This window comes from Amborella trichopoda, chromosome 3 (genome assembly GCF_054954075.1).
Source record: "Amborella trichopoda isolate Santa Cruz 75 chromosome 3, AtrichopodaSantaCruz75HAP2 v2.0, whole genome shotgun sequence".
Lineage (NCBI taxonomy): Eukaryota > Viridiplantae > Streptophyta > Magnoliopsida > Amborellales > Amborellaceae > Amborella > Amborella trichopoda.
The window spans coordinates 62,073,358-62,087,643 of record NC_142338.1 but is presented as its reverse complement, the minus strand read 5'-3'; the positions used below and the strand labels follow the sequence as shown (position 1 = coordinate 62,087,643).

Below are 14,286 nucleotides of genomic sequence, written 5' to 3'. Positions count from 1 at the left end.
CTACAAAAAATATATTTTAAAAAATTCGAAGTGTTATTTCGAAAATTGATTTGCATTCGAATAATTTATATGTTGATAATCAAATATTTTATTTATTTATTTGCATTATAAATCTTGTAATGTATTATTTTTCTTACAGTTGTCAATAATACATTTTAAATTAAATGATATTATAAATTATTTTAAATTTGCTATAATTTATATAATAAAATATAAACCAACAATTTTCGTTGCAATATATAATATTATATTTAGATAGGTTGTAATAATTTTGGATTATAGTTTGTTAGGTTGTAATAATTTGGTTTTTTTTTTTTTAGTGGATTAGGTTTTTCCGCCCATTCAAGATTTTAGTGGCCATTTTTTATCGATTTAATCCATTATTTATTGTAGTCTATGTATGATTATATATTTTATCCATGGTAATTCTATGTTTTTTGTTTTATGTGATGCAAATTTAATGGTTAACATAAGTTCATACAGGAAAAAAACATCTCAATTATTCACAAATTGATTAAAAATGAAAGTTAATAATGTAATACCCGTATTTCTTATTGGATTATTAAAAAATAACTTTTATAATGAATTTTCATAATTTTTTTGGATTTTTTTTAAGGCTTAATAGGATCGATTGGGCCAATTCTCGAGCCGGATCGCCGATTCACCGATCCTGATGGGTTTTTGAGTTGCCCGATCCGGGGCACCGATCCGTTTTTTAAACCACTGCTTTCATGTATAATAAATCTTGGGGGCTAGTTTTTGCATACAGTTTTAGTGATCATATCCATACAATCCAGACCCATCACTTGCATCGATGAATGATCTGCATTGTATAGATTGGTTGCTATTACAAAAACATAGATGCGGAAACTAGAGTGCTAAATATATATCTAACATTTATGCCATCTATAAATATTCTACAAATATCATATGTAGATTAATTGGCTCAAAGATAACTTCACTCATGAGGCATGAAAATTTCATATTTTCTGTTTGAAAAGGAAAATGTATAATTTTGGTTTACATAAAACTCATTGAACACAAAAACGAATATGTAGTCCATGCAAAACTCAAAAAGGCATTGAACTCAAGGCTCCAACTTTTTGATAAATAAATCAGGGTGCTTTCATAATAATCCAAGATACTATTGTCAGGACACTCAGGTGAAAGAGCATGGAGTGAAGTTGTCTTTGTGAACACTACAATTAAATTGGGCACCCCTTGAATTTTTACAAAGAAAGGAGTGAAGTTGTCTTTGAGAAAATTACATTTGGGTTCACAAACTCACATTTTTTGCAGTATATCATTGATATATGGCAATACTAACAGCATTTGATCTTTACAACTGCAATTACATTTCATGCTAAAAACAACTATACAAGGAACATACCTTCCTAGCTTTGATCACCTTATTCTCCAGTTCTGCCTTTGCTCGCGATTGGCGACGCCGAAGGATTTGGCGATACTGCTTTGCATTTACATATATTGGTTGTTCATCTTCAGTCATTTCCAGTGGCAGTAGTAATCGTCCATTCTTCATGCCAAAAGACAAAAATATGGATCATATATACTGGTCAAACAATTTAAAATGGCAAATATTTTTTTTCATCGATAAAGTTTGACTTTGTATTAATATTAGGGCAGATTACATGGTTGCATTAGAGTAACGTGAATGCCAAAACAAAATTTGTGCAATGAACCAGACAAGATGTCCTGTTTGTTTTTTAAACATTAACTATGGGTTAGCAATTTTTGAAACTGTTAGTAGTTTTCGAAAGGGGTTAATATTGGTAGGAATGGAAACCAAGACCGATAGCTGAGTCACAAGTGGAGCTACCACCTTGACCTCAACCCCATTCCTCTAGACAAGATGTCCTATTCAGGGCTAAGCTCTGGTTACATGAAAACTGTTACTGGCTGGACCTTCCTTTGCCAATGCATCCCCAACCATGTTGGCCTCTTGAAACTTTGAAAGAGGATCGTCAGGTGATGCAACTCTCAAAAAGTTGGTCAAACAATTTCTCTTACGTGCCAGGGTCAAGGGGTCCCCCTTGCAGCCTACCTGAGAACATCCATAGAATCTACTTCCACTTCAAGTGTGAAATCCCAATTGCAATAAGACAATCTAAGGCCCTCCAACAGCACCACAGCGTCATCCTGGGTTGAGTTTGCTGAGCCAGTGGACCCAGAGAAGGACTATTTGTTCAGGCACATAGGATCCAAACACCCACCAATTGAGCTTAATGATGCCAAGAGGCAGAGGCAACCACAGATTGGATCTCGATTTCGCCATAGGTTGAGTTTTTTAGGATATGTTTTGGGTAAAGTCTGGACCCACCACATGGTGGTGTTAATCTTGTTCTTTAAAGTTCCAACTGCTTTACTCTCAAAGATTAGGGAGTTCCACTCCAAACATAGTGACTAAATAGAGGCTAACATGGTAGCGAGCCATAGAAATCGACCAGTGACAATGAATTGTGGGGAAAAATAAACCTAAATATAGTTGTTGGACATTCTCAGGCCACACCCACTCCCAGTCTGGGGATAAAAACCCAAATCTGGGCAGCAACCAAGCAATGGAGGAACAGGAGTATTGAGAGATGGAATCAGAAATGAGAGGAGATAAGGGTGTGATCTGCGGGGTCCCATAATACCCAAATTCGTCCGGAGGCCCCAGCTGTTGGCAAGGCTTCCCATTGGCAAGGTCTACGGCCCCACACCTATCGAATGAGGTGAAGGGAGGGGTAAAGGAAATTTGTCCCAAACCCCTCACATTCCATGAAAGAGTTTTCATGGGGGAACCAGGTGGGGGGGTAGCAAGTCTGGGGGACCTTCTCAAAGGAGGAATAATCAGGAGAACTGGTGGAGCAGCCACCCTGAGAGAGGCAGAGGTAGAAGCGGTTCTGTCGTAGTTCATCCCCAAAGACAGATTGCCGACTTCCCTCTTTCATTTGTTACTTACTCTGAGTCTAGACTGGGCATCGGCCTGGTAAACCTGGTTTTGTTACTTACCCTGAGTCTAGACTGGGCATCGGCCTGGTAGAAGAGGTGGAAGGGGCCTTCAAGCCCGTTTTAGTGAAAACTCATCACCTTGAGAACCTCTCTGATATCGCCCTAAGCACAGTCCATATTGTCCACAAAACTGGAGTCAACGGAGCTAGAGGGCGGGGGAAGGGGGATGCTTTTTCCCAGTGTAGGGATTGGGACGGGGGGAGGGGTTCAAGGCTGGAGAGGAAGGGCGAGAACACAAAGAAGGAGTTCCCAAAGGCTCTGAAAGAGGGGATTTAGAAATTGGAGTGGGAGTAGGTGAGGGGGGGGGGTGTATCAGAGTTGGGGGTCAATCTGGGGGCCACTGGGATAGCAGCTAAACGAGAGGGGTTTAAAGAATTGGTGTGAGCTGGCTAATGAGAGGGCTGATAGGAGGGTGAGAGGATGGAAGGAATAAGGGCACTAGGGTGGGGATGAAAATACGATAGGGGAGGGAGCCCTGGTCCTGAGAAGTTATCAGGAATGAGGGGGAAAGGGGGCCAGAGGAGGTAGGGGATGAGGATAAAAAAGGTTCAGAGGGAGTTGAAGATAGGAGCGCTCTGTGGATTGCCAAGCTAGGGGTACATGGGGAAGGATGGTTTTGTGAGAGAAAAGGGATTCCAAATAATTTTAGAAGATAAAGTTAACTGGTCAAAGTCTAGATAAACTAAAAGTGGATATGGATCAAATCTCAGGGATAAGGTTCTTAAATATCATCTCTAAATCATGATGGCTAATCGGAGACATGGATAAATTAGATTAAATTCTTTCTCATTCATAGATTATCTAAATATTTTAAACAATGTTAAATCCTAATCTGATTGGACCACCATAGAGCCCTTGAGGCCTATATAAAAGGGGGTCACCCCTCATTCTCTACACATCTCTAATCTCTCTCGCCTTCTCTTGCTCTCCCCCATGCCACCTCTCTCATCTCTCTCTCTCTCTCTCTCTCTCTAGCTCTTCTTCTCTCTAAGAAGGTGGCATGCCACCCCCAGAAGTGTTTAGGGTGGCACACACCTCTAAAATAGAACTATGAAGTGGAACACCCAGCCCTAGCTTTAGAATAGAGGAGGTGCCACTTTGTGACATGCCCCAAGGTTTGAAAAGAGGTGAATAAAACCCCAATTATGACCCATGCTCTCAGCCCCATAAGTTTCTCGGAAAATGGTGTTCTACAAGTGCTTCCCAATTTAGATTGGTGGATTCAACATGTTCTTAGATCAAGTGCGTCATTAGTCCGGTAATCGGGTATGTGGTGTGCTAATCCCTAAGGGTTACACCCTGGCCAAAAGTCCGGCAAGTCTTCCCTCTTTTTATTCTTAAAATTGTTAGTTTAAATTATGTTTGATAAAGTTTAATTTGGCAATAAGGTTTAAAGATCCTAGATTGTAGTAGGTTTATTTTTATTGTATTGTGGGATCTATAAGTAGAAATTCCAGTAATTAATAAAGAAAAGAGAGAACTTTTAAATTTATAGCCTGGATTTTACATAGCCACTCCTTTCAAGCATCATGTTCATCTTTATCTTTGCTTTGTTCTGCCTTTTTGGCCAAAGCTTCAACCATATTACATGTGAAAATTGCCATGGGCATGTCACACTCTCCCCAGATTTCGAAGGGTAGAACAACTTATTATGTTATATCTTGTAGGGAACGCTCTGAATATTGACGCTTGGGCCTTGTGGCCTCATCTTCTCAAATGGGGGGTTCATGAGCCTGGAGCCCATTTTCCATGAGTGCCCAGGCATGGGCATATTCATTCTGCCCCTCCAGCCATTGCATGATGAGCCTTTCGCGCGAGTTCTGAGGCAGATTGCGTGGAACCCGGGATTGATAGCTCCCACTGCTGTATCACCACCTTCGAGTGCTAACGTCTTAGGGTTTCACCTCTTGATGATAGCACATTAGTATATGCTCTCAATTTCCTTTGAAAGAAAGACGAGTGAACCTGTTGCCCCTGTTAGGTGCTGGGTAGATATCAATCCTCCTCAGCTGGCTCACTAGTTGACACCGACCAAGGTTTCTCAATATCAAGGTGGGTTGAGGAAGATATACCTGCCCCTTGAGTGTCTAATGAGAAAGTCCTGAATGGGCCTGAATTCTCTCTGCTGGTGTGGGAAGTTGTTGATGTGCCTGAGGTTTATTTGCTTGATGAGTTCGGACCCTTGAGTTATTATGTCGACAATTGTTTCAAAAAGCAAACCGCCCAATGCCTGGGCGGCCGCTTGAGCCCGCCTAGACGGCCGCCTAAGGCCTGTGCCCCACCCAGGGGCAGAAATGTGGCTCCTTGAGGGCATTTTTGGGTCATTTTTGAAATACGAAAGGGGAAAAATTATGGGTTTTAGGCTCCTTTGAAACCCTACACCCATTTGAGGCTATTTTAGATAGAGAAAAGCCAAAAAAAAAATATTTTCTACTGGGCCGCCCAGGTTCTGAGAGCCCGCCTAGGCGCTGGGCCCTCCGACTGCCTAGGTGCCGCCTAGCGCTTTTTGAAACACTGATGTTGACAGTCTATAGGCTTATTGCAATCAAGACAAAGACACACTAGAGTTCTATTTTTAATTTGAAAAACTGTGGCTCCAATGGTTTGCAACCGGGGGCCTATGAAGGACCCCATAAAGAAGTGAATCTCTAAAGTTTTGAGGAGTTTGGGCCCAACAAAGAACGGGGCTCTATAGTTTTGGGGAGTCAGGACCCCATAAAGAATTGGGGATCTAGAAATTTGAGGAGCCGAGGTCCTATAAAGAACCGGGGCTTAGAATTTTAGGGAGCCAGGGTCCTGTAAAAAATTGGGGCACTAGAGTTTTGAGGAGCCAGGGGCCCTACAAAGAACCTGGGCTCCATGGATTCCAATATGGACCGAGGATATAGTGAGAACCAACGCTCTACTCCTGTTAGGCAAAGTATGGAAATAGTTTCCTAGGAAGACAAGGCTCTTTCAAGACAAGGCTCTTTCAAGAGCCGACCACCTGGCTAGATTTTGGGTGACATCCACCAGTGCTCTAAGAAGAGGCATGGTGGAAGGGGCTTGGTGCTAAACTGGCAAACTATGAGGAATTCAAGGACAGGGGATCTTATGAAAGGCCAGAGTTGTTCGAGAATTTTGAGGAGTCGAGATCCTGGTAATGACAGGGGCAATTCCTTGAGTATGAAGAGTCGAGGCCCTACCAAGGACTGGTGCTCACGACCAGGCTAAGAAACCGGAATTCTACTAAGAGTTAGCTTTCTTGCCTTGGCACATGTGATTGTGGCACTCGGCGCAGTGGGTTAGGCCTGGGCTGCCACCAAAGATGCTTCTGCAGTGCATTGGTCAATGAAAGTCACTATAATTTTAGTTGGGTTGCCTCGTGATACAAGGTCAAAGACTCATGTGCTTTATGGGCCTTTTTAGATTAGGATCACATGCATAATTGAGCTTTAGGCTGTCAATTATGGGCAATGAAAAGGCTAAGCCAAGGGGCGAGCATTTAAATGGTGGCCCCATGGGATGGTGGTTGTGATCTTGCTTTTTGCAAGGGAAAGACCCATGATGGCAACGACCATGAAGAATCCAACAATAGCAGACATTGATGACCTGGCAGAAGCGTACAACCTGATATTACAGACTTATTGAACTTCAAGAGAATAGAAGAATAAGTATCATTTGTTCAACTCATGACCGCAATGTTCATCATCATCATCATCATAGCTTTTTCCCAATTAATTGGGGCGGCTACACGAATCTTGGTCTGCCATTTTGCTCTATTAAAGCCCATAGCCTCAGTGAGGCCATAAGTTCTCATATCTTTTCAGACTACTTCCAACCACATCCTTTTGGGCCTACCACTTGCCCTTTTCAGTCATTTTTTAACTAACTCGCACCTCTTAACGGGTGTTATACTTGGTCGGCGCCACACATGGCCAGCCCACCTAAGTCTACTTTCTCTCATCTCATCGCCTATTGGTGCCACACCTAAATTCTCCCGAATGAATTTATTTTGAATTCTATCCCTTCTTGTCTTGCCACTCGTCCATCTCAACATCCTCATCTCCGCTATGCTCATTCTATGGGTATATTGTTTTTTGTCCGCCCCATAGAGCAAAGCAGGTCTCACAACTGTCTTATAGAACTTACCCTCCAGCTTCATTGTTATGCGGTGATCAAATAAAATTCTAGTTGCACATCTCAACTTCGCCTACCCAGCTTTAATTTCGTGTACGACATCTTCTTCAATCTCTCCATTTTCCTGGATTGTAGACCCAATATATTGAAAGTACGGTCTTTTTTGTACTTCCTGGTTATATAATTCCACAGTACATTCTTCCTTTTTATTGACTTTCGATGATTGTATACCTCTAAAGGACATGTAAATTCTATGATTCGTAAATCTTGAAAGATTGTCAGATTTCATTTCTTGATTCTTGATGGAGTTCTATGGCGTCAGACCCTGTTAACCCGAACTTTCTGATCACATTTTCTTTCATGTTTATCACATCTTAACTGTCTTCTATCCTTCTATAACTGCCTCCACATGCCGAACAATCCACAACCACCTAGAAATGCAAGACTTGAGAACTTGAAGGCCATATAAGCACAATCTGCATGATCCACCATCATCTAGAACAATCTTGATCATCGGAAGGTTGAGGTACATTGGACAGCCGTTGATCTTTATCCAAATGAACATCCTTATTATTTAGAAGCTACCTAGGGGTGGCAATGGACCCGGACCCGACCTAGGACCCGGCGGGTATAACTAACACGGGTCCGAGTATGGGTACAACATTTGGACCCGCAGGTCGAGTCTGGTTGGACCTAACCTATACTCATAAATTGTTGGAGAAAAATACTTCAAGCCATATTCGTTTTGGTGTATTAAGGATCATATACAATAAGAATTCACAGTCATCTTTAGCTATTAAACAACAAATCAGACAGCTTGAAATCTAATGACAGGTGATTGTGATTTTGTTGTCAATAATATGGGTCTATGATAGTAAAAAAGGGGGAAAAAAAAAAGCACCTCAGAGCATAGTTTTGGGAGCGAGAGAGGGTGCCGGTGCAGGTGCCGGTGCGAGTGCAGGTGCGAGTGCAGGTGCAGGTGTGGGTGTGGGTGCAGGTGTAGGTGCGGGTGCAGGAGCCCGGGATCGGCACTTGGTTAAAGCTCCCTACCTTTGGAGTGCTTGGGAGCGTTGCTCAGGGAGCGATCTCGTATATATGAACTACATGTATATGGCAACGCACTATCATCCAAAATTTTGACATGAAAATTAAGAGAATAAAATAAATTAAATGAAAAAATCATTACTTTCAAACACATTTAAATAATATAAAAAATTCATCAATTTTTCATGAATAGATTGATGAGACATCTTGTTTAAAAAAGTAGAAACTATAAAATCTTAATAATTTAAGCATCAAGAAATTGATTTAAGGAAGAATTGAAGTGAGATGCATTAAATGCTTGACATGATATTTAATTAATTATTTAGGAACTGAAAGACATCAAGGTAAGCACGAAATTCAATAAAAGACTTTGTACTATCTTTAAGGAAGAATTGAAGTGAGATGCACTAAATGCTTGACATGACATTTAATTAACTTTTTCAGAAATGAAAGACAAAGGTAAGTACAAAATCCAATAAAAGATTTTGTACTATCATCCAAATTTTTGACATGAAAATTAAGAGAATAAAATTAAATGAAAAATATCACTACTTTAAAACATTTAATAATATAAAAAAATCATCAATTGTAGAAAATATAAATAGATAGATAAGACATTTTGTTTAAAAAAATATTTCTATGAAATCTTAATAGTTAAAAAATAAGAAATAGATTTAAGAAAGCTTTGAAGTGAGATGCATTAATATTAAATTAATTTTTCAGAGATGAAAGACATAAATGTAATTACGAAATCCATAAAAAGTTTTGTGCTATAAACCAAAATTTAATCATGATAATTATGAGAATAAATGAAAAATGTCATTACTTTCAAACACTTGTAAATAATATAAAATAAAAGAAACCATCAATTGTGTCGCAACCATAAAAAGATATATAAGACATTTTGTTTACAAAAATTAATTCATGAAATCTTAATAATTAAGAAGCCATATACTTAGTATTCTTTATATTAAGGTACATTGGTTTAGTGGAATTAAATTAATTTTGATGTTATTGCTATAAGATTTCTCATGGACTACGCTATATATTTGAAATGAGTTCATGGATTGTATACTCATTAGCATATACTTAGTATTTTATGTAATAAAGTACATTGATATAATTGATTTAAATTAATGTTAGTCAAATAGTATTATTAGAAGATTTCTCATGAGCAATGTTACATAATTGAAATGAGTACATCAACTATAAACTCATCAACATCAGTGTTATTAAAAAATTTCTCATGGAATATGAACTCGTTACCATCAGGGGTCACAAGCACATGCATACAAGCCCTTAAAATTGACCTGTCATATTCGAAACGCGACCCATCATTTGAGGAGTCATGATTGCCCATCGATAGGAATCAAGGCCCTTTATAGTCAAGGATCAAGATCCGTTTAGATTAGGAACTGAGATCCCAATAGGTAGGGATCGAGATCCCCTTATGCGATGAAGTAAGTACCGCTCGGGCTCCAGCTCCCGGATCGCCTGATCGAGATTCCAAGAGGGGAACACCACCCCTTTACCAAGATCCCCGCAACTATGGCTCAGAGTGATAGTGGCACTGGATCCAACCAGACCCAGGACCCAACGGGATAGACCCGAGACTCGACAGGTACAGGTATGGGCCCAACTTTTGGACCCAAATACATTCAAGTCTGGGTCCAGGTCTAGCCGGACCCGACCCATTGCCAGCCCTAAAGCTAACTTTCTTGGTTTGGAATCAAGGCTGAACAATTGCAAACCTTCACTGCAGCACTTATAGACTTGACTTAAAGCAGCAAGGCGGAGGACTTCCAAAACTTCACTGGAAGTGACCCAAATCTCATGAGAGTTGCTCGATCGGCCATGAAGAGCAAATTCATCAGACTAGATCTAGCCTTGACTCGGGTCAATTTGTTTAGGCGTTGAAGTTGTTCCCCCCAAAACAGATTTGGTCACCCAGACTACGAAGAGACCTCACAGACAATGAACCACTGCAACTTAAGTCCCTCCACTCCTCCCTTCAGGACTTCTTCAATCCTGCCCATGGTAGGGACAGGCTGTTGTGGGCCCCCTTGACCTCAGCAAACTTCTCAATGCTGTCCCTCTATTGCAAGAACAGAGGCCACCACCCTATTCTTTGGATTGCAAGCACATGGCGCAGATCCCTGCTGTCTGCCAAAAGTCCAACTCTCTGTAGCTGGCTAACTACCACAAGAAAATCCTTATAGTTGACCAACTAAAAAGATGTGGCATGGGCCTGACAATGCCTAACAGATGCATCCTTGCAAGGGCAGCAAAGACTGCAGACTGCATATTTATTCACTACCAAACAATGAGGACCATATGGAGCAATCTGTAAATTGGTTGTGGAAGGATAATCCAAGAAACCATTCAGCAGCCCTTCCTTGCTTTCTTCTCACCTCCCTATCCCTCAATCAATCAGTGCCTTTGGAGAGTGACTGTGCTTGCACTTCTTTGGAATCATTGGCTTGGAAGCCAAAGAGAGACCACCCGTTGTAATGCAGACAGCATCAAATCTAGCATCATTCCATGGGCTATCCAGAAGAAAGAATTCAAAAAATACACCACTGCAGACATCCTGTCAGAATGTGGATCCATTATAAGAACCTCCTATAGACCCCTTCCTAGATCATCCTACTGGATTCCTCCCAATCCAGGAACCATTAAGCTTGATTCCAACGGTTGTTCATTCAGAAACAGGGGTGGGGCGGGTTTTCAGAGACAGGCACGGATACACAGACCTCGACATTTTTGGGCCCTAGAGGTATCACCACCTCAATGACTGCTGAAGCCTCGGCTCTTCTACAAGGTCTGGCTTTTCGACCCTAGGTGGGGCCTACCCTCAGGGTCAAAGGGATTCCAAATACATCGCCGATTGGACAAACCACTCAAAACCGGAACTGGGCAGTGGCCGGTTCCGATCTAACTGGGCGGTTACCGGTTAGATTGACCGGTTTTTCGAACAACGTAGACAATAAAGAAAGTAGCACATCTGGGGAAAGTGCATGAAGAATGTGCACTGGAATGTAAAGTTAGGGGGAAAATAGTGAATGGAAGTGACAATTTTGATGCACCAATTAGAAGGCTTTTTGAGACCCCACGTGTGACTGTTTAGATGGGATAAATTCACAAGTAGAGCAGAGGGTAGGGGTAGGGAATGGTTGTAAATGTTCAACCACAGTACTTTTTGTTAGTCTTTGGCATCTGAGTCTTAGAATTGAATAAAAAAACTGTGAAAATGATGGCCTTTTATTGCATTGTACGTGCACCTCAGAGAGTTGGACATAGCATGCGAGAAAGACACGAAAAATGAGACCGCTCTGACAAAGAAACACGTATGAACGAGATAGATAATATAATGATATTTCTCTATTGTCCGAGGTGTGTTAGGGTGGGGATGAGCGATGGTGGAGTTAGATTTGTGATTGTGGTAGTTGAAGTGGTAGCAATTGTGGCTTTGATGGCATCCTTTATTTTTCCTCATGCTATAAAAAAGTTTCGCTGATATTTTTTTTTTTTTTTTGGATAAAGTTGTATGTTAATTTCAAGAAAAAAGTTCGGTATGTTGTGTTATTTTGAAAAACGTTGTCTGTAAGTTGTATTAATATAAAATAAAAGTCGCATCTTCCCTAGGTGTGTGTATAGAAAGAGCTGGAAACATGGGGAGTCGCAAGCCTCACAAAATGATCTGAAGAGGAAGGGAATGCACAAAAAATGGACAAAGTTTGTAAAAGGTGGCTGTGAAGAAAGTAGCAAAAAATGAAAAATAAAACCCAGATTTGGCTGGTTATGCTGTGGGCTGGAAGTCACTAGTCTTTCGAAGAATGCCTCTTGCTTGGCAAGAGGACCTGCAGTGGAGTTGCATGTGCATCACACATGCTGAAAAGAGATGTTGATAGAAGCTCTCCAATGTGATCGGGTGGTATTTAAAAAATAAAAAATATGTATATAAATTCCCAAAAATAAGGAATTTGGTTTGTAATGTATTTTTTAGTATTCTTTATATTATGGTAAAGATTATAAATTGTTTTGGTCATTAATATTCACTTTTATATTTTCCCATCTTTTCCAATAAAATTTAGAAATAACCGTAGGCACAAATAGATTCTTTAAAATCCATTTTTTTCATTAAGTTTCAACTTCATTTGAATGTGTTTTATTTTAATAATTTTTTATATGCTTTTCATATTTTAGTAGATTTTTGTTTTTGCATCATTTTTGTTTTTTTCAACACTTTTTGACCGCCCAGGACTTGCCCAGTTAGAACAGTTGAATCCGCTAGTTTACCAGTTAGGCCAGTTAAACCGCTTCTGGGCTCGTGTCCAGTTAACCGTTCCGGTTTGATTTTGCAAACACTGGTCTACATCATCTTTTGCCAAACCCCAACGAAGCTTTCATTTTACAATAGAAATAGATACTCTGTAAAAGAAAGTACTAAACAGAAAAAAATAAAGAAAGTACCAAACATAAAAGAAATAAAAAGAGAGGATTTGATGAGGTTGTTCTACATTATAAGAATGAGCAACATACTGAAATCTTAAAGTGTTTAAAAAGGATTATCTGGCTCTCCAGTGCCTAGGATGTTTTGCTAGTCTGTCCAGTTTTAAGTCCAACCGCTGCCAATCTTTTGGTTTTTTCCATTGTCCAACCACTGCCTATCTTTTGGTTCTTTCCATAGCTTAAATTTCAAACAGAGTTATAGCAGGAATTCAAGTTCATACAAATATAAGATGCACAAGTGATCTCCTTCACAAAACAAGGTAATATGGTAACAAGAAGAATGCAATTCTCTACGAGTACAAAAAAAGAGTGTTGCCTGCCAACATGAATATTTCAAACCAATTAGTAAGTGACAGGCAACACTAGAAATAATATATTGGCTCAAAGCTACACCAATTCTCAAAATCATGAACACAATGGCCACAATCACAAGGAGCAGGTTCCTTCATTGTTCAGATGATTTCTAGCACCAACATCATCACTGTTGTGCATGAATAAGTCTATGACGAAGTCACAGGAAATATTTAGATACACAAAGATGCAAATGGACATCCATCACTGAGAAAACAAAGGACTTTGACAGCACAAAAGTAGCATAGTTAGTCTTGTTTTCTGGTCATAGCAATGAAACATTGATGTTTCATGACAAATTTATGACAAAGGCCATGGAACAATGTAGAGCATGTATTAGATGTTAAATATCATATTGGTTGGGTTGCCTTTGTAGTTTTTTTCTTCAAAAAAACATTGTATCTATGGTTGCCTAGGTTTCCATTCAGCCCCAATCAGAAACAACTATACTAAGTATTAAAAACTTAGTGCCAAAGTCAAACACAAACAGGGAGAAGGAGATGACTCTATAATATAAACTCAAGAGTTTGCTATTTAAAAAAAATTGAAAGAATAAAGAGAAAAAAAAAATTACAAAACCATGGGTTTCCTCATTTTTCTAACAATTCAAATCAGAACCGAGGCATAACCAAGTATTAGAAATATCATGGCATACATATCCAGGGAGAGGAAGCCACCAGTCATAAAACCAAGATAGCTATCCATCACAAAAATTAGTGCACAAATTATAGATGAAAACGAAAAGGAAGAACTTAAAAATTAGTGCACAAAATATTAGTGCCAAAGTCAAACACAATCAGGGAGAAGGAGATGACTCTATAATATAAACTCAAGAGTTTGCTATTTAAAAAAATTTGAAAGAATAAAGAGAAAAAAAAAATTACAAAACCATGGGTTTCCTCATTTTTCTAACAATTCAAATCAGAACCGAGGCATAACCAAGTATTAGAAATATCATGGCATACATATCCAGGGAGAGGAAGCCACCAGTCATAAAACCAAGATAGCTATCCATCACAAAAATTAGTGCACAAAGTATAGATGAAAATCAACCATGGAGAGCAGAAGCAGTATTCAACTCGGTACCAAGAAAAGTTCGAAATATTGCAAGAAAAAAGAAAACTTACCATTGCTTGGCTCCCATAACTTGAAAATAGGCCACAGAATTGATCTACATGAGGATAGTTGGCACAAACCTACAAACAAGGATGTCAACATTGACCAACTATTAACCAAATAATTATAGAT

The 14,286-nt window shown here is 39.6% G+C and overlaps 1 protein-coding gene across 1 annotated transcript in view; it reads right to left on the bottom strand.

Moving 5' to 3' along the window:
• The window catches only part of LOC18421633 (uncharacterized), a 53,674-nt gene that overhangs the window by 2,078 nt on the left and 37,310 nt on the right, over nucleotides 1-14,286 (bottom strand). The window contains exons 11-12 of the mRNA XM_011630144.3: nucleotides 14,166-14,234; nucleotides 1,391-1,534 (exon numbers count right to left, since the gene is read on the bottom strand). Coding sequence (XP_011628446.2) covers nucleotides 1,391-1,534; nucleotides 14,166-14,234 — 213 coding nt within the window. The remainder of the gene's footprint in view (nucleotides 1-1,390; nucleotides 1,535-14,165; nucleotides 14,235-14,286) is intronic.